The 19,005-nt window shown below is 40.8% G+C and overlaps 2 protein-coding genes across 9 annotated transcripts in view; both read left to right on the plus strand.

The window, feature by feature from the left end:
- FHL5 (four and a half LIM domains 5) overlaps nucleotides 1-11,508 on the plus strand; it is a 28,225-nt gene extending 16,717 nt beyond the window's left edge. For 3 of the 8 annotated variants that reach the window (XM_052688822.1, XM_052688656.1, XM_052688565.1), the window contains 5 exons: nucleotides 431-601; nucleotides 2,844-3,018; nucleotides 5,113-5,282; nucleotides 8,508-8,694; nucleotides 9,925-11,508. In XM_052688822.1, the coding sequence (XP_052544782.1) occupies nucleotides 443-601; nucleotides 2,844-3,018; nucleotides 5,113-5,282; nucleotides 8,508-8,694; nucleotides 9,925-10,073 (840 nt within the window). In that variant the 5' untranslated portion in view covers nucleotides 431-442 and the 3' untranslated portion in view covers nucleotides 10,074-11,508. Of the gene's footprint in view, nucleotides 1-162; nucleotides 345-430; nucleotides 602-2,843; nucleotides 3,019-5,112; nucleotides 5,283-8,507; nucleotides 8,695-9,924 lie in introns of all 8 variants that reach the window. The other 5 variants (XM_052688737.1, XM_052688991.1, XM_052688911.1 and 2 more) reach the window with 3 other exon arrangements.
- A 436-nt stretch (nucleotides 11,509-11,944) lies between these two features.
- LOC128079401 (uncharacterized) lies at nucleotides 11,945-15,381 on the plus strand. The gene is made up of 4 exons (XM_052680633.1): nucleotides 11,945-11,977; nucleotides 12,572-12,580; nucleotides 14,094-14,154; nucleotides 14,323-15,381. The coding sequence occupies exons 1-4, from the start codon at nucleotides 11,945-11,947 to the stop codon at nucleotides 14,997-14,999; spliced, it is 780 nt and encodes a 259-aa protein (XP_052536593.1). The 3' UTR covers nucleotides 15,000-15,381.
- The last annotated feature ends 3,624 nt before the right edge of the window (nucleotides 15,382-19,005 follow it).

The following is a 19,005-nucleotide window of genomic DNA, read 5'->3' on the forward strand; positions in this document are numbered from 1 at the left end:
CAGAGTTGGATTAATTTTTGAACTTACTTAAAAATGATTTATCTTATTTATCCTTCCATTCCCTAATTTCTGGATACACTGTACTTCACAATCCAGTACTTAGTGCTTATAAAGGCAGTAGTTGCATATACAGAACAACTGTGAAGGCACGTTCTTTTTCAGGTACCTGTCCTGTCAACGTAAATAACATTCAAGTTAAGCCAAAGCAACTTTCTTGCTCTGCATTATTTAGGTGACACAGTACATCATTACAAATCATTAAAGACCACTGTTTTATTATGGAACAACTCAGCACTAGAAATCCAGAGCAAAGGACTAAAAAACACCCATCCTAACTTTCATAGGTAATGCACAATTTCTTATTATCTGGGCAAGAAAACTGTTATCCATTCAATTACATGATTTTTCCATCTTTCCAAACCACCTGGAGAACTCCACCAGAATGACCAGCAATCACTCAGAGTGCCATTACTGCCTGCAGTCTCTCCGTGGAAGGAAATATGCATTAAGGGAAGAAAATGCTTATTGTGTTAGATGCTATGACAGCCTATTTGCCAACCCCTGTGAGGAGTGCAAGCAACCTATTGAATGCGATTCCAAGGTAAGGATTTAACTTTCTTGTTCTTTGTTAAGTTATCCCCATTTCTTTAATGATTGATTCCATATCAGACTTCTGTGTAGTCCTGAGCTGGTGAAGGAACCTGAGCATAGTGGTTGTGCATCTGTACAGCAGAGCTATTTTTCCAGAACTGGGAAATCCAGATGAGAAGATCTGCTTGTACATGCACCTCAAGTATCTTCTATGTGTTACATGCATGGACCATATCTGGATTCCATCCCTCACCTTCGCTAGTTCGTCAGCAGCAGAAGCTGACCAGTGCTTGAGGGAATTTGGGGTGCTGATATAGTTCAGTGTATTTGGATGAGGGAACTTTTGGAATTTCTGAGATATAGCCATTGGAAAAATTGTCTTCAGCTATTCTGCAAATTACTTCGACTGCAAATGCTGACATACAGACATCAAGATGATTTATAATTCATATTTTTTGTACTACTTTTGGAAATTGGGTATATTTTCATTTAAACTTACTTTCATGCTCACCTTGTTTGTCTCTCAGATGAAATGTGACCGGCAGTGTTTCTGGGCTTGGCTATCCATTTTCTTCTACTCTTTTTAAGAATAAGTAATAATAACATGAATTCCTCTGTGGTCTTTGACTGGTTTTCCAACACCCTTTAGCTCAATTTACAGCCCTTTACACTTACAATTTTAAAAGAAGATGAAAGCTGTCAAAAACCTCTTGTTTTTCTGAGTTCAGTTTGTACTGATCACCTTCTCCCATGCTCATTTTGCTTATGTTCTTTTGAAATAAAAGAGCCTACTGAATCCCACCACTAGACCATGTCCCTTGGTGCCACAGTGAGTGCTAGATCATAAAGTTATTAAAGTAAATCTCTCGGGAGATCTCTCCAGCCAATATAATTTTGGTTTTCAAAGTATATTGTATGAGCACAGCTCAGTTCCATGAAGGAGTAGTCAAAGAAAAACACTGATATGGATGCTAACTGTTCTCAAATGCTTACCAGTGTTTTTCAGTTGCAAACTTGTATGCTCCAGTCACTATCTCCTGGAGAACACTTACTCTGAGCTCACTAACCCCACTTTTACGATTTAAACTTTCTAAGTGGCAGGACTAACAATATAAAAGGTCACTAAAAAAATCTTATCTTCAGACAGAGTGGAAGGAAAAATAGAGACAAAAAAGCAGGGATAATAAGACAGGAGTGTCACAGCTAAAGAAGTGACCCACAGAGGTCTACAGCAGGTTGTCCAACCTCTGTGAAGCTGCTAGAGCTTGGCTCTCTTCCTCTCCTTCTTACCCATTTCTTGGCTTTTGTGTGAGAGACCATTTTCTAAAAGGTTCAGAGTGCTAACTAAAGGAAATGAAAGTTCTCAACACTCAGCAATGCCCAAATGAACCCTGGTATGTATTTCATTTCTCATGTTAGCATTTTAAGTGGTGGGGAACTGACAAACTAGAAAAATGAGTTTGGCTTTGTGCCTTTTGGTGCTTCTTACCTATAAAGAATATCTGGAAAGGCCTGGTTAATTTTTTAAGGATTATTATTTTTCTAGTGATACATTTTTCCCTTGTATTTTCTAACCTTGGGAAAAAAAAATTGATGCTTTCTTTTTTTTTATTGTTGTTTAATTATTAGTGGAGGCCTCATACGTATACTGCTAGCTGTTTCATCTCTTAAGCCTGCTGAGTCTTAAACAAATATATTTCTGCCAGTTCTTTTAGAGGGAGTTATATTAGGTGTAAACAAAAGCAATGATTTTTTAATACACGTCCCAAGAACCATTTTGTTCTCAATTAATGAGATTTTAATTGCTTGTTCTCTTCAATAATATGATCTTTCTTTAGTGTTATGTAGAGTCAGCTGGAAGGAGAAGTAGTAATGTTAAAAAATACATGAAGTTCTACTTAAAAGTCCGTAGAGAATATGCTTCTTGTCAGGAGGCCTCTGCACATTTAAAATGTTAATTACCTGCTTCTCCTTGAAGGCCAACAGTAAAAATAGATGCTGGGTCTTCCAATATAAACATCCCTCTGATGTTGCATGCTGAGGGACAATTGCCTCAATTGCCTGTGCCAAAGCAATTCCTAATGGCCTAGCAAGAGTTGCAAAATACCCTGACACACTGCCTTTGAGCACACCTGCTGGATGCAACTCTTCAAGTTGCCATTGCAGTGCTCTGCATTTTTCTCTGGGAGGAGAGGAGGGAAAAGAACACTGTAAAGAAATGCCTTTACTAACATGCACTTACTTTCTCCAAGGATCTGGCTTACAAAGGCCGCCACTGGCATGAGAGGTGCTTCAAGTGCACCAAATGCAGCCGCTCTCTGGTAGAGAAACCATTTGCTGCCAAGGATGAGCTCTTGCTCTGTACTGAATGCTACTCCAATGAGTATTCATCAAAGTGTTTCCACTGCCAGAAGACCATTATGCCTGGTAAGACAACAGGGATCCTCCTGTGGAATATGGAACTGCATTTTCAATTAAAATCACATCCTCAAATAGCCTAGCTACAACTGTGCAGCTTGCAGGACTGCCACTCCCTCCTGCAGTACCCTGCCAGCAGCAAAGATAGGCAAGACAGGCCCTCTGGTCTAGCACTGGCAGGACTTATGAATCCTTATAAAGGATATTAGAGTTCCAAACAGAATAAAATGTACTCATGCTGTGCCCTTGATTCGGCCTGCAGCCTGTAGGAAGTGCATCCCACTGTGAGTATAGGTGGACAAACAGCTATCATCAGCAGGTGTGCTGAGCTAGACAAAAGATCTGCATTTTGTCTGTCACGTTGGCAAGGCCTTGAGAACCAGAACTATCTCACATTCTTTATAAACCACTTCTTTTACACAGAAATACTTTTTACTTCAGTTGTCAAAACATTAAGTTCTGTGTTCAAATAATTAGCAGTATTTTTACTACAGAACACATACAGATTTGTTTACAGCAGGTTTGGCACTGTAAGTGCCAAAATGCAGTAGCTTGCCAAGGAGAGTGGGTCCCAAACAATTGGAGCAGCGGACTACCCTAAATCCTTAAGCCTTTTTACAGATGATTCACATAGCTCCAAATACAAGAAGCAAACTGTATGCTGTGGTCCTATGATTACTAGTTTGGGCCATGAAGAATTATTGTCTTTATATAAATATTAGGTTACTGATATCCTGGTTCAGCCTGTAGCATTGATACAACTATGTACTTTTGCACTTGTATTTCTTTTTCTTCTTCATCACAGGTAAAACTTATATTAGTGGAAATAAATGTTGCAGTAATATAGTTGTGTTCAGTGTAGGGTGATGTACTGCTTAAATGTGGTATATTTTTAGAAGAACGTTGTCTAATAGAGACACACCTTGTTAGATGTGACTGGAATAACATCAGAGTATGGAGGGTTTTTGTTTGGTCTGTTGTTGTGTTTTTCTTTACATTGTTGTCCTCTGGTGTATACCCTCCTTGCAGGTTTTGTTCCAGAGTCTAGGAGACTAAATCCTCTCAGCAAGTGTTCAGTACAAGAATCAGAGGGCAAACAAAGAGCTGAAGAGATGCTAACCAGTTTCTTCTTCCTTAGCCACTGACTCTTTGGCTTGCTAGGTCTGTGTTGAAAATACTCTGTAGGCAAAGACAGTACATTTAGCCTTCAGTTTGCTAGGAGGCAGCTGCAAACTCTTTATGCTGGAATTCAAACAGTAGGTTCTCTTTCCTTTAAACCTACATCTAGGAAACAAGTTATCCAGGAATAATCATTTATAGCAGTAATTCTTTTCTTCCTGTGGAAAGGATGGTAAAAGCACCTGGCATCCATCTGCGCAGGCTGATGCCACTGGCAGGGGTGGAAGCCGCAGTGGAGAATCAGTCTCACACATATATGTTTATCTTAGGCTTAACAAATATGTGTTAAGGAATACAGTGCACCTGCACACAATTTAACAGCTTCTCTAGTAGACATTTAATGGAGAGACTTTCTTTTGGGATTGCATCTGTCCTAGCACTGAATCAAAGCAACTGGCTGAATATGATTTTTTAAAAAAGAGCCACTGAACTAGGATGAAAATGATGAGTTTTAAGAAGAGACATGGTAGTTTATCATAGAGATACTTTAAAAATTCCAGCTCAGGCTGGATAAGATAAATAGTGCAATTATAAGTGAAAGAAACTTAGTTTAAAGAAGATAAAATACATTAATATTTATACTAAAGATCCAAGCAAATTCACATTTAATTTACAGAAGTGCTGTGTACCTAAACATCATATCATCACTGAGTGGTCTGAGAGAAACTCTGATCAACTGGAGTGTATAACCGAGGAGTAACTCTAAAAGAGTCAAATAAATAGAGAATAAAAATCACATTTTAGGCCAGTTAGCATGTCCTTTGCCTTGTGATCATAGAGTACTGGATGTGTTCTTGAGATTAGCTACATACTTGAAAACATGGGGGGATAATAAAATACTATGACAGAAAATGAAAAATGAGACATTTGAAACCTTTGTGGCAAGACTGTACCTGGGAGCATAATTTGTGTTGATTTTTGCAGGTTCCCGTAAAATGGAATTTAAGGGCAGTTCCTGGCATGAATCCTGTTTTGTTTGTCAGTATTGCCAGCAACCACTGGGAACAAAACCACTGATCACCAAAGACAATGAGAATTACTGCGTACCCTGTTTTGAGAAACAATTTGCTCATCATTGCTACTCTTGCAAAAAGGTAACTGCAATAGAAAAATGAAAGCATTGCAGTGTGCTACCATGTTATTTTTGGTCAAGACCAGATTGTCCAACAGCAGAAGTATACCAACAAAGACTCTTTCCGCAATCTATAATGTGCAGGTTTAAAACAACCTCTGCAAATTCATAGTTCCATTCTCATCTGGAGGTCTGAAATCTAGACCAGCATCACACAATGGGTAAAAAACAAAATATCGTCAGAACATGTAAATTCTTACATTAGCTCTTTTCAAATATTCTGTAAAAGGGCTGAAGATAGAAAAAAAAAGGGGGCAGGGAGTTATCTGTGGGAGTTCTTGAAGACAAGTTGCACATCTAACTGAAAGTTCAGACTGCATGCTTAACAAGCTTTAACAGAGTAAGAACATAGCTTTCTACCCATTTACTTACCGTTTTGTCAACATTGTATATTTTTAGTGCTTTACACTGAGCCAAACAGAAAAAGCAGGGAAAATGATCTTGAAATCAACAGAGCCTCTTATCAACTACAACTACTTGTAATTGCTTTTAGCTCCTTTTCAGGAGCACCTGGGAGCTGTATTGTCTGTCTAGTGGGTATTCATACCACTTGTTTTAAAGTATTTAACGTTGATGCTCCAATTAGAAGCCTGTAGTCTTTTTCATCAATAGAGCTCTCAAGGCATTTAGGAGAGAATCTAGGAGAATGTAATGAACTGAAGCTCCCCTGTCTGATTCCTGAGTTGTATGGATGAAGTATGAAAGCTTCAATACTTGCTTTTCTGTTTCAGTTCTTTAACAATAGAATGGAAATACCAGTTAGCTTTCCTTATTCATGGAAATGTTGGGTGTATTTACAGGGATAAATACATCAGAAATTGTGGTGTGTCTGCATAGCTCTGTAACACAAGTCCTTGCGATAGTTTAGGTAATCAACAGAAAAGAGATGTGCATAAGTAGCAAAAATGATATATCTGTAGTTAGTGACTTTTTGGTTCTGTGCTACTGTATTTCTAGGCAATGGCTGCCTCTGTAGAAGCCATTAACTCTTTTCCTGAGAGCAAACTTATATCAAGATACATAAATATTGATATATTAACACTGGAGAAACAGAATACGACAAGGGTGTCACACCATCTAACTTCAGATCTCAAAGAAAGATACCTATGCTCCTTAGTGAAGCAATATTGCTCATGGGGGACAGAGCAGCATCATGCAAAATGTTTGGTGAGCTGATAGGACAAGTCAAGTCCTGCTTCTGGCATTGATATTGGATGCTGAAAGCTGGCTGCGACAGTGTTTGCTGTCCCCCTGTGCATAATTGATAATAATAAACAGGTTGATATAAACTTGTTTAGATTTGCAATAAATTTATTCACCAAAACAAATACAATAGGATTATTTTGTTATTTTGTTAAAGGTTGTGATTTTTAACAAAGGTTGATGCTTTACAGAAAGTTGTATAACACCTTTCTTACCCAATAATGTCTGACCTTGCCTTAATGAACATGCCTCTCTTTATATTTGTCAGATATATTTGCATGCATAATGAGCCACCTAAGCTGAGAAAAGCATTCAGTCCTACCTCTTTGTCTCTTGAAATGTATCAAGCAATAACCAGTTTAAGTACTATTTAGTTATGGTAACACAAGTCAAGTTTCCCAATATTTTAGAATGCAAAGTTTCTCTTTCTTCTTCCAAATATATCAATGCATCTCTCCTTCAATTTCTTGTGTTTTAAAGTTGTCTCAAGTTGATGAAAACACCCACTAATCTGATTCTATTCTCTAGGGAATTGATTTAAGCTGCTTATTATGACAGAATTTTGTTTATTCTTTAGTGTCCATGGTTGGAAAAAAAAAAAAGAAAAGAAAAGAAAAGAAAAAAAAAAGATTTATTTCTCTTCATTAAATTACTTATTTCCAAATTTTTATAATGTTAAGCTGTAAATATCTTCCTCTAACAAAAGTTTTTAATTTAAGCAAACTTGCTTAAATTTTTAACTTGCTGCCTCTTGTTTGTTTATTGTTTGCTTTTTGTTGTTTGTTTGTTGTTTTTTTTCCCTTTGTTAGTTAAACTCTAGAAAGTGTGTCTAAATATTCCTATGCTACTGTATTTAGGCATTAATTTGCATTAAATGATCACATGACAAATATAGTAATTCTTATCCAAGTTTATTAGAGAAATTGAGGTTAGCAATATTTGCATGAAAGAAATCAGGATTTGCTTCTTAAAAAATCTAGGAATGCAAACAGACAACATGCATGCTAGCTAAAATAACTTTACTGTATGAAATTGTATCTGTCCCATAAACAAGAACTGAGATCAAAGAGATTGAATTGCCAAACTGAAATCCTGAATTTTGTGCCAGAAAAAGATGATTTGAGATTTTGAGATTTTTACAGAAAGGCAAATATGAGTTAGAAGTAGCCCAATACTAGAATACTAATATTAGTAACCATTTACATTTTTTATTGCCTGACATCACCCAGTATTATTCTTTGTTTTCTTGAAATTGTGCTTTTCCAGAGAGATTTTGTGATGCCTTTATTTTTATTTCATTGTTTACAACTCTTTCTCCTCCTGTTCCAACTACAGTCATTCATTCACTCTCATACATGTGTCTTAGCAGTAGAAATACCACCTTACCTCTCATTTTATTTCTAGAAAAATTCCTTTATACAATCTCTGACAACTTCAGTGAAACCTACCCTTGATCACACTTATAAAAGCCAGAGAGCAGCTGAAAATTTCCCCCTTCAGATATAACCAATAGAGAGCTTTGAGCGAGTTGCAAGGAATTATAAACTTGATGACACTGACAAATGCTAGTCTTTTTTCTTCTGACAGTGTAGACCTCCTTTTAGTCTCATTTCTGCTTCTTTACTGCCTCTTTCCTCCTGCATAAAATACTCTTTGAGTTTCAAGACAGGAAAATGTCAAGTCCAGTTGGAGATTAACCCTCGTCTCAATATCAGTTCTATCAGCTACTCTCCATCACTGAGAATTGTATGAGTAGGAAGAGTACACCTGATGCTCAGACTTTACCCGGAGTTTCATCACTAGACAACCTGTTATATTATAAACTATAAAGTGTGTACACTGGTATGTTCAGATCAGCTGCAGTGAGTCAAATTGAGATGACCGCACTGTCTCTCTTATGCGTATTGTAAGAGAAAAAACAAGTGGAAGGTCTTATGAAATACTTGATAATCCTTCATGATCCTTTCTTTCATTACTTTGTTAGGTAATAACTTCTGGGGGAGTGGCCTACCACGACCAGCCTTGGCATAGAGAGTGTTTTGTGTGTGCTGGGTGTAAAATTCAGCTGTCTGGGCAAAGGTTTGTTTCCAGAGATGAGTATCCATACTGTGTAGACTGTTTCAGCAAGTTTTATGCTAAGAAGTGTGCTGCTTGCAAGAAACCTATTACAGGTAAGTGCTATCTTTTAGAAAGGTCTAGATACTGTGGAGTCATAGTTTCCTCTGAAATCAGATGTTTAGTTTAAAGAACAGCATTAAAAAATAGTACGTCATAATTAAAGACTGAGGGAGTCAGGTACTACAGAGGCCTCACCCCATGCAATGTAATGTCTTACTCAGAAATACTGATCATGTGTTCTCTGACTACTGAGTTCTTTCATATGCCAAACATTCTTCAATTTACCCTTTTCTGCACTCAAAATCATCCCCACTAATGCATTCTTTTGATTTCAAAAAAGATTCCTCCTGAGACAATGCATACACACAATTCCCTTATGGCTGTAATTGGTTTAGATTTGTTTTTAAATATAAATGTAATAAAATTGAATGTGAATTAACTGCCAGCTGATAAGGCACAGCTGTTATATTGGAGAGCTTGCCAAGCAACAAAGATTTATTGCATGCATCCCTGTGTCCCTAAATGATTTGTAATTAGACATACGGGTCAGTAGTCCATGGTAGCTGAAATTATCTGAGACCATTGGCTGCTGTTCTGCATTATGATTCTATTATGTGGGAAGTCAAATCTTGAAAAGTACTGCCTGACTGATACAGGTGCATGTTGCATATGCAAATGCATAAAGAAAATCATGAATACCCAACCAAATAGGGATGATTTTGTTCTCCTTCCTCTGGGGAAAAAAAAAAGAAAAAAAAAGAAAAAAAAAGAAAAAAAGAAAAAGAAAAAAAGAAAAAGAAAAAAAAAAAAAGCACAATTGTTTTATTTCATTTCAAATACTCATCGTAGGAATTTAGTGATCTGATAATTTCTGAAATACATTAAGATACTTAGTGGCAAAGGCTAAATTTCAGTGTCATATAGGAATGTGTATATCTTTGCATTGCAGATAATTTTCATGACAGTTTTTGGGAAGGTTTGTAAACCTGAAGGGACATTCTGGTAAACCCATTCTGTTTAGAATGCATAACAGGGTATGAAACCAAGCAAGTAACATGTAGCTTTACATAAATTAATTGTCATTATCTTTTATGTTTTGTATCACTACCTTACAGTGTTTTAGTTGGTTCTTTTTTTTTTTCTAGTTCAGCTAACAAACAGCACTTCAGACTATGGTTCATTTATATGAACAACAACATGATCACATTTCAGGAAACAATTAGTTATGTTTCTGAACTACGTCCAGAAATGCTGAATTTACTTCCTCTCATAATCTCTTTCAGCTCTTGGAGGTGCCAAATTTGTCTCATTTGAAGAGCGTCAGTGGCATGAAGAATGCTTTAAGTGTGCAAGATGCTCAGCCTCACTGGTGGGCCAAGGATTCCTCACCAAGCAGGATGTGGTCCTTTGCCATGAATGTGGTTCTTTGTAGTTCTGTGGAGAGCTATGAAGATGCATTATTCTCACTGTATAACCATGTATTTTGTTACTCTGCAGTAAGAAAATCATCTAAAAGGTGTATCGCTTATTTAGTAATTCAAGTGACTTTCCAACAGCAGTTTAATTCCATCACAGTTCTGAACTGCTTGTTATAAAAACAAATAAATAATCAGCCACACATTGCCTCAGAAAACAGTGCAGAAAAGATTAGTATATATTTCAGATGGAACTGCAGTATGTTTCTCTTTGTAACACACTGCACTCTGCTGTTAGAAACTTTACCTTTCATTTCCCATGAACCAAGGAGATGTATAGAAAATCTATGTAACATATGTCTACTTATGAGGCATTAGCATTGCAAGTGAGGAGAAGGTACATGTACACAAAGAGACACCAAGTCAGGGAAATCCATTCCAGGGCCAGAGAAAGGGATAAAAGGTCTTTTTCCTCTCTTTATTGATATTGTTGAGAGTTCTCATCAGAAAAATAGAATTTCCAATAACTTTATTCATCCAAAAAACTAAACGATAGGTCCTTTCCCACAAGTGGTTAATTGCACTTTATTTTTCAGGCATAAATGTTTTAGAACACAAACAAACCCTTTTTAATTTTTTTTTAACCTACTGTAAGAGGTACCAATTGCCTGAGGTTGGACAGTGGTAATGTATAGTTTCCAGTATCAAAAATGATTTAAAACTCTGTCTCCATTATCTTCTCTAGGTCTTCAAGTGCACTCTTAAAATATAGTTTCTCTTATTTGAGGCAAGAGCCAACACACTGTTGTTCCTTTAAACTTACATTTTTCCTCCCTTCAACAGTCATTTGCCAGCAATTAAAATACTGACAATGGCTTTACCATTTCTGCACTGCAGTCTTTTATTCACAGTCTACTCCTTTTCTTGTAAATGTCTGCTGTCTGTAGCAGGCTATCAGCTGTTCAGAGCCAATACCCATTCATTCTGCCATGTGCCAACATGCATTTGCCAATATTATGTCAAGAATTTGTAACATTGCCATCTCAAGGTAGGCAGTGCACACATGTAGTACAAAGCATTAGTTTCTCTTTCCTCAGCTCAAGCTATATGCACACTGTATGTTACAATGGCCTGACTCATGCTGCAGTACCTCTCCCAGGCCGTGGTGTATGGTACCATGGTTCTGAGCCTATTAGAAGTGCTTTATTCCTCATCTCATTATTCTCTGTCTGAAAATCATTCTCTCGACTCTGATGTTGAATGCTTACAGTTATTTGGCTGACTTGAGAGTGCTTTATTCATACTGAATTATGTAGATGCTGCTTCAGGTAGAAAAAAATAGAAAAAAAGTACTTGTAAGCATAGGTAGGGCAGAGTTGTATAGCAGTGGCATAAAATCAACAGGTGCATAGCAATCTGTTTCCCAATCAATAAAGTATTAATCTTCTGCTATATGTGGTATTCATTTTTATTTTTTTTTCAGTTTCATCTTTCCTGACTGCTTTTATTGGAGTGTGGAATTGGTTTAGTTTCTGTCTTTTCACTTAAACGTAGCTGCTTCCTTCTGTGTTTCTACACTGCACATGGCTGAAACAGGTTCTTGGTAATATTTGGATTCCCATAAATAGAAATAGGTTTCACTGCCTTAAATAAATATAAAGGAGGAGTGGAGAGGGACAGAGGGAGAACCACATGCGCGCACATATTTATGGAGGTCCACAGTTATTTACAATGCTCTAAAAATGTGCACTGAATTAATAGAAATTAGCCCATTAATAAATGTTAATGGCCTTAAATTTTTAAATGAAAATGATTAATCACCGAATGCAGTCTGTGGGGCTTATCTATTACTTTTGTTGTGTGAAATAACATTCAACAAACTGCAAGAATGTGGTTCAGGCCCTTTATTCAGTCTTGTCAAGTAATATTCTAGCTTAATCACAAAATGACACAAGAATTATCAGGCAGAGCCTTAAGGCACAGTGTAGGCACAGATCAGACAAAGTGATCACGATAATCCCAGTCTTCTATCCCTAACATTTAGGAAAATCAAATTCTGCTCTGACTCACCAACTAATTATATTTTTAGAATTAGTACCAGAAGAATTATTTATTTCTCCTGCAATAAATATACCACAGTCAATCCTGAAACTGAGCATTTTCACTTCGGAGCAGTAATAAGAAATTAATGTGATTACTATAAATAGTTGGAATAAAAGTTACATTAGATTGATATTTCCTAGTCATTCTGTCACCAGTTACTGAGATCTGAACATAAATGCAGTAATATTCTGCACAATCTGGGTAACTTATGATAAATGAAATCCAATTAGAATAAAGGCCAGAAAAGGCTACAAGAATAAACTGCATGTATCTGTGCAGATAATGGAGGAGATAAGAAAGCGGCTCAAAGACAAGAGACTACAGTGATTCATGAAAACAGAATAAAGCACATATTTCATGACCAGAAAGTGAGAGTTACAAGGCTGATGCACTATAATGGCGACTCTTCCAGGACATCCAGGTACCAAAGTGGGGAAAAGTTATGATTTTATCAGTATTTTAAAGAGCATGCATGATTGCCTGGGATACCAAAGCACTGGCAAAGTGAACCAGATGGTCAGCACGATTAATTGTAACTAACATTTGATTTATTGCAGCAAGAATGCAATAAGTGGAAGATAAGAATCTACAGATAATGAGAGGAGTGCAGGTCACCTGGGAGGTGACCTGGGGACAGGGTACTTGGGACATCCCATGGGACAGGGTACTTGAAGGTAAAGGGGCCCGAGATAGTTGGTTAGCATTCAAGGGCTGCTGCTTCCAAGCTCATGATCAGAGCATCCCAAACAGGTAGCAGGTCAAGCAAGGGAGTCAGGAAACCTGCGTGGTTAAAGAGGGAAGTGCTTGGCTAACTCAAGTCGAAGAGGAGAGTCTACAGATCACGGAAGGAGGGCTGGCCACCTGGGAGGAATATAAGACTGTTGTCAGAGGACGAAGGGAGGCAATAGGAAAGCTAAGGCCTCCTTAGAGTTTAACCTGGCAAGAGCAGGCAAGGACAACAGAAAGGGCTTCTTCAAGTACACTGCAGACAAAACTAACAGCAGGGGCAGTGTAGGCCCACTGATGAATGAGGTGGGTGCCCTGGGAACAGAAGATACAGAGAAGGCGGAGTTACTAAATGCCTTCACTGTCTCTGTCTGTAGTGCTGGAGGCTGTCCTGAGGAGCCCAGATCTGCATTGCTCAGACAAAAGCAATTACACCAGTGCCTGGAATGCTACCTTATGAGAATCCTGAAGCTGTGGGGGCACTGACCTTGACTGCCATGCCCCCGCCCCCCATCTGCTCTCTTGCTTACCTTGCTCACAGTGGTGGGGTGAACGATATGATGGAACAACTCAGATAAGGAGGGGGAGGTCACACACCAGGTACAACTCCGCACAAAGCAGTTTCAGTTTGAAGAGGATTCATTTAATTACCCATTGAAAAGAACTGGGATGGTGAGAACTAAAAGCAAACTCCAACCGCTTTCCCATTCTAACTTGAGCCTAACTCAGGTGTTTGAAGCAAGGATGGCAGCAGCGCATCTCAAGGATGCTCCCCAAACTGGGACATGTGTTCACTTGTTGTCAAAGCTCCAATTTTATGTATTTTTTATTATACTCAAGTTATGCCCATAACTCCCCCCATCCCCATGCTGGGGGCTCTACTTCCATGTGGGCTGTGACCTCACAGAGTTATCCCCACCCACTGGATTATGATCTCATGGCTCTGCCCATGTCATCCAGCTGTCAGCACTTTGCTTCTGCCAGTGCGGTCGTGACCAGCTTTGAGCGATGGTTGTCGACAGCGTTCTCCTTATCCTCAGCCTCCTGCTCCTGGTGGCTGGGGTGTCTCTGCTCACCGTTTCCTGGCGCCGACAGGTAGGGAAATTTGAGGATGGGAGTCACTTGAGGCTAGGTGACTGAGGGCTTTGGGGTGGGGGTGAGGGCTGCTCCGCAAGTCCTTTCACTGTGCCACGTTCATGTGCCCGTAGGGTTCTGACCGGCGCCAGCAATGGTGGACATGGTGGCTGCAAGTGGTGGCATCGAAGTCAGGTGAGTCCCCTGAGGGTCAGCCTGGCACGTTCCCAGGCAGGGCCAGCCCCCTGGGAGAAGCCAAGCTTCGTACCAGCCTCTGCCATGTAGCAGCCAGGCCGGGTGGGCCTGGAAGATCCCTGGTGCCCCCTACCCTACTGTGGCTCATGCCCGCTCCCTGTTTTACAGGTGCTGAGAGGCAGGCAGGCAGGCACAGGAGCCCCCTGTGCAGGCCACGTTGCTCCCAGCAGCAAGCATGGCCACGGCAGGGCAGTCCCATCCTGCCCCATCTCATCCAGACAGGAAAGATCCGGCCTTTCTTGCTGCGCAGTCGGTGCCCCTCTCTGCACACGGACTCTGCCACTGGTACCACGAGCTCTGCGGGGAAACCCGGCAGGCTTCCCAGACAGGACCAGCGCCCGCAGATTCTGGTGGCACGCGGGACCCCCGGGACGCTCAGTCAGCGTCCTAGGCTAGGCGGTGGAGTTGAAGACCTGCCACCTGAGATCTCCAACTTCACAAAGCCACCAGTGAAAGGGAAGGTCTTCCAGGTGGGCCTCGTTCAAACAGAGGAGAGAAAGCGCTGGCGGGACTACGAGACCAAGAGGCGTTTTTGGCGTATGCTCTCCCCAGCACTTCCCAAAGCGCACAACAAAGCAGGAGCAGCAGCAAGACCATCCCGAGGACCAGCTCTGAACCTGGAGAGAAAAGCAGTTGGCAAAACTGAAACCTGCCAGCCTTTCAACTCTGGCTTCCGTGAGAAGAGGAGCACAGAGAAATCGGACTTGCTCGCTATGGAAAGGCTGTACCAACAGCTCCTGGTGTCCCTAAAACGATCCAAGACTAACAACGATTGCTACAAGTAAGGCAGCGGAACTGAAGAGCAACCACCTGACAGCTCTTCCTGCACGCTGCCACCAGTGAAAGGGACAAACGAGCATGAGGACATCCTTCCAACAGAGGAGGGGAAATGCTGGTGGAAGAGCAAGACCAAGTGGTCTTCTGAGTATTGCATTGCCTCCCCAGCACTTCCCAGAGTCTAGATGGAAGCTGGAGAAGCTGCAGGACCAACACCAGGACCAGCTTCAAGCCTGCAGAAAAGGAGACAGCAGTACTGAAACCTGCCAGCACCTAAACACTGCTGTCATTGTTATGGATTTATTGTTAACATACCAAGCGAGAACTGAATCTCAGCCCTAAGATCATCGTTTGCATCATACCATTTCAGACTGAGATCTTTCAGATTTTTAAAAAGATAATTTAATAAAAGTCTCGCTACCCTTCAGAGAATTGTTATCCTTATTTCTTTTAGCAATAAGAGCAAGCTCTTTCTGCAATGAACAGCTTCAGAGCATGTAAGACTGCGCTGGGGAAGGGATCTGAAGCAAAAAGGGACGATGAAATGCTCCTCTGGAGGCTTCTTGAAACCAGCCAGCAAAAGTGCTTTGCCTGTGCCAGGGGGCTGCCAGCTTGTGGTCAGGCTGCCAAGCTCGCAAGGGCGCAGCTGACACTGCCCACCCTGGAGCAGGCTACCTGGCCATAAGTAGCCTCCGGGAGGGCAGCAGCTAGCTGCCACCCACAGAGCGCACAGGGTGAGCAAACGGTGTTGGTGTGCGCACCTTGCTGGCTGCAGTCTGTACAGCAGATTGTTGAGCCTCTGCCAATGCACATGGTGAGTCCGATCGCTGGATGTGGTTTAAGTCAAGGGCACCCATCCTAACTCACCCTACCATACGTATGATTTGTAAGGTGTCAGTAGCTTGTAGAGATCCTGCCATGGTTTTTACCTGTACAAAGACTGTTAGAAAAATTGTATGTTCCCCAGGAGAGGCTTTGCACAAACATGAAGGTGTCCAGTTCACTGGCTGCAGAGTGACAGAACCTTGCAGTGGGGGGAAGTGGAGACAACACCTTGCAGAACTGGTATGGGGTCCTTCAGGAGGAACTGGCTGTCAATGAGGAGGATAGGCAAATCTTCTCCAGAGGTCTTATCTCAATCGGATAGGCCTTCCAGCAATATGACAATCTCTTCCCTCTAATCCAGTCACCAGTTACACGAGCGAAAAGGCCGACCGCCAGCTCACTACAAGCCCTTCAGGTGGTTGTAGAGAGTGATAAGGTCTTTCCTGAGCCTCCTCTTCTGCAGACTAAACAATCTCAGCTCCCTCAGCCACTCCTCCAAAGTCCTGTGCTCCAGACCCCTCACCAGCTTTGTTGCCCTTCTCTGGACATGGTTCAGGGCCTCAATGTCTTTCTTGCAGTAAGAGGCCCAAAACTGAACACAGTAACTGAGGTGCAGCCTCAGCAGTGCTGAGTACAGAGGGTCAATTTCCTCCCTGCTCCTGCTAGCAATGCTATTTCTGATACAAGCCAGGATGAATGCAGTAAATATGTGACTATGCACATACTGCAGTGAATAGTTTGACTCAAAGGTTCCAGTAACTCAAAATGCCCACCAGCCTTTGCCCATCTGTGTCCCAGGTCCATTTTCCTCTTTGCTATGTTTAATTATTTTGTTAACACATTGTCTCCTACACTGTTTTGTGAATAGATGCTTTTCTTGCCCAGGTCACGTAAGTTTTTCCACCCAGGAATGCTTCTCCGCAGAATAACCTCTAAATGCTCTTAACCAACTTAGATGATGTCATGGAATTATCTCTAGATCTGTCTGTGTCTGTGACAGGAGGACAGCAGTCCCACAGGCCCACCATCGCAGAGAAAGGAAAAGGGGAGTAAGGGCAGGGTTGGGGGAGGGGGTATGGAAAGGGAACAATGCAGTGCTATAGGCTTGGAGATGAGTGGTTGGATGACTGTGAAGAGGAAAGGGACCTGGGGGTATTGGTTGATGCTCAGCTGAACATGAGCCGACAGTGTGCCCAGGTGGCCAAGAGGGCCAATGGCATCCTGGCCTGCATTAGAAACAGTGTGGCCAGCAGGAGCAGGGAGGTGATCGTCTTCCTGTACTCAGCACTGGTGAGGCGGCACCTCGAGTACTGTGTTCAGTTTTGGGCCCCTCACTACAAGAAAGACATTGAGGCCCTGGAACGTGTCCAGAGAAGGGCAATGAAACTGGTGAGGGGTCTGGAGCACAAGTCTTATGAGGAGCGGCTGAGGGAGCTGACATTGTTCAGTCTGGAGAAGAGGAGGCTCAGGGGAGACCTCATGGCACTCTACTACTTCCTGAAGGGAGGTTGTGGTGTAAAAGGGTCTGGCCTCTTCTCCCAGGCAAATAGTAGGACCCGAGGAAACAGCCAGAAGTTGTACCAGAGGAGGTTTAGGGTGGACATCAGGAGAAACTTTTTCTCTCAGAGGGTGGTCAGGCACTGGAATGGCTGCCCAGGGAGGTGGTGGCGTCTCCGTCCCTGGCAGTGTTTAAGAGGCGCTTGGATGAGGAGCTACGAGATGTGGTTTAGTAGCTTGTGGTAGTGATAGGAATGGGAGGGTGGTTGGACTAGATGATCTTGTAGGTCGTTTCCAACCTTGCGATTCTGTGATTCTGTGAAAGGGAACAAAGAGGGAAAGGAATAACAATAATAATAATAAAACAGTGGCAGTGGCAATAATCTGAGGAGGAAAGTTAATTTACTAGTTATAATAGCAGTAATACAGTTAATTGTGATTGAAGCTAATAAACCAAATAAATGAGAGAGTGTTCAAAACTGATGGCCTTACTCTAATGCTGAAGGCGAGACAGCTAGGGAATACACACCACAGAGATGAGCAGTAAAAGAAAAAGGGGCAATCTCGTGACTTACAAGAAGTTTTATCTTTCCCTCTGAAAATAAAATGGAAACAGAATAGTGTAAGTCTTCTGGGAGATGTAGTTCTTCTCTTCTGAGAGCTGAGTGTCTGAAAATATCAACAGTCCACGGAATTGGAGCATCAATTCTTTAACTCCTAGTGAACTACATGATGATATGTTGTGGAACACTGATTAAAAAAAAAGCATCTTGTGACAAGAATCTAGTCAAAGGTTTTGTGAATGACACTTGATTTAACAGAATGAATCTTCAGCAGCATATTGTATTTTAGAAAGACAAGTAAAGATAATAGTATATTTACACAATGACAGATATTAATAGCCGAAGGATAGCGATGATATCTGTCTGCCTAAGTGGAATCTGGGAGATCATTTCTGTAAACAAAAGTTTTGGACAGGATTCAAAACCATACCCAGAATAAACTTGTTTACAAATTAAGTAGGAATGCTGCAATAAATTCTCTACATTCTTGTTAATGATACATCACAGATATAATTTGTGTGTTTTCCTGCATGCTTTTTCACCCCAAATTGCCAAAACTCAGACAGAGTAATGGGAAACCTGACAAATTAGCCACAGTACAGAGCACTTATCAAGGTTACAGTCTACTATTTCTAAACAGAAACTTCAGTTCGTTATATTTAGATGTACCCAATACAAGTACTTAGAGGTACAAGAGGACCTTTGCAGGAACAGATCTGGGTGCAGTTATTGTACCACAGGAACGTTATCCAGTTTGTAACACATGGCTACAATGGAAGGTCTAAGGATATTGGCTTTGCCTGAACTAGCAAGCTTTTTTTTTTTTTTTTTTTTTTTTTTTTTTTTTTTTTGTTAGAGAGAACATTTGTCTTGTATTTTCCATTTCAATATCTCTATAGGCTTACATTCTGCTCCTTTGGACCTACTGACAAATGTAACTGGCCTTCATTACCCCTAATATTCAGTAGAGAAGGGGGTATCAGCCAACAAAATTCTCGATTAAAGGGAATTTCTATTTGCAAGAGTCAAACAAAACAAAAAAACCCACAAAACTAAGTAAACAAACAAAAAAAGAACGTCTTAATGAACTACTGGAACATCTGGAGTACCATTGGTTCAGGGTAAGTCC

Source organism: Tympanuchus pallidicinctus, unplaced genomic scaffold, assembly GCF_026119805.1.
Source record: "Tympanuchus pallidicinctus isolate F22 unplaced genomic scaffold, pur_lepc_1.0 scaffold1, whole genome shotgun sequence".
Taxonomy (NCBI): domain Eukaryota; kingdom Metazoa; phylum Chordata; class Aves; order Galliformes; family Phasianidae; genus Tympanuchus; species Tympanuchus pallidicinctus.

Coding starts and splice junctions, on each gene's coding strand:
- LOC128079401 (XM_052680633.1), top strand. CDS start 11,945: ATGTGGTTCAGGCCCTTTATTCAGTCTTGTCAA. Junction 14,155..14,322: donor AGTGGTGGCATCGAAGTCAG/GTGAGTCCCCTG, acceptor CCTGTTTTACAG/GTGCTGAGAGGCAGGCAGGC.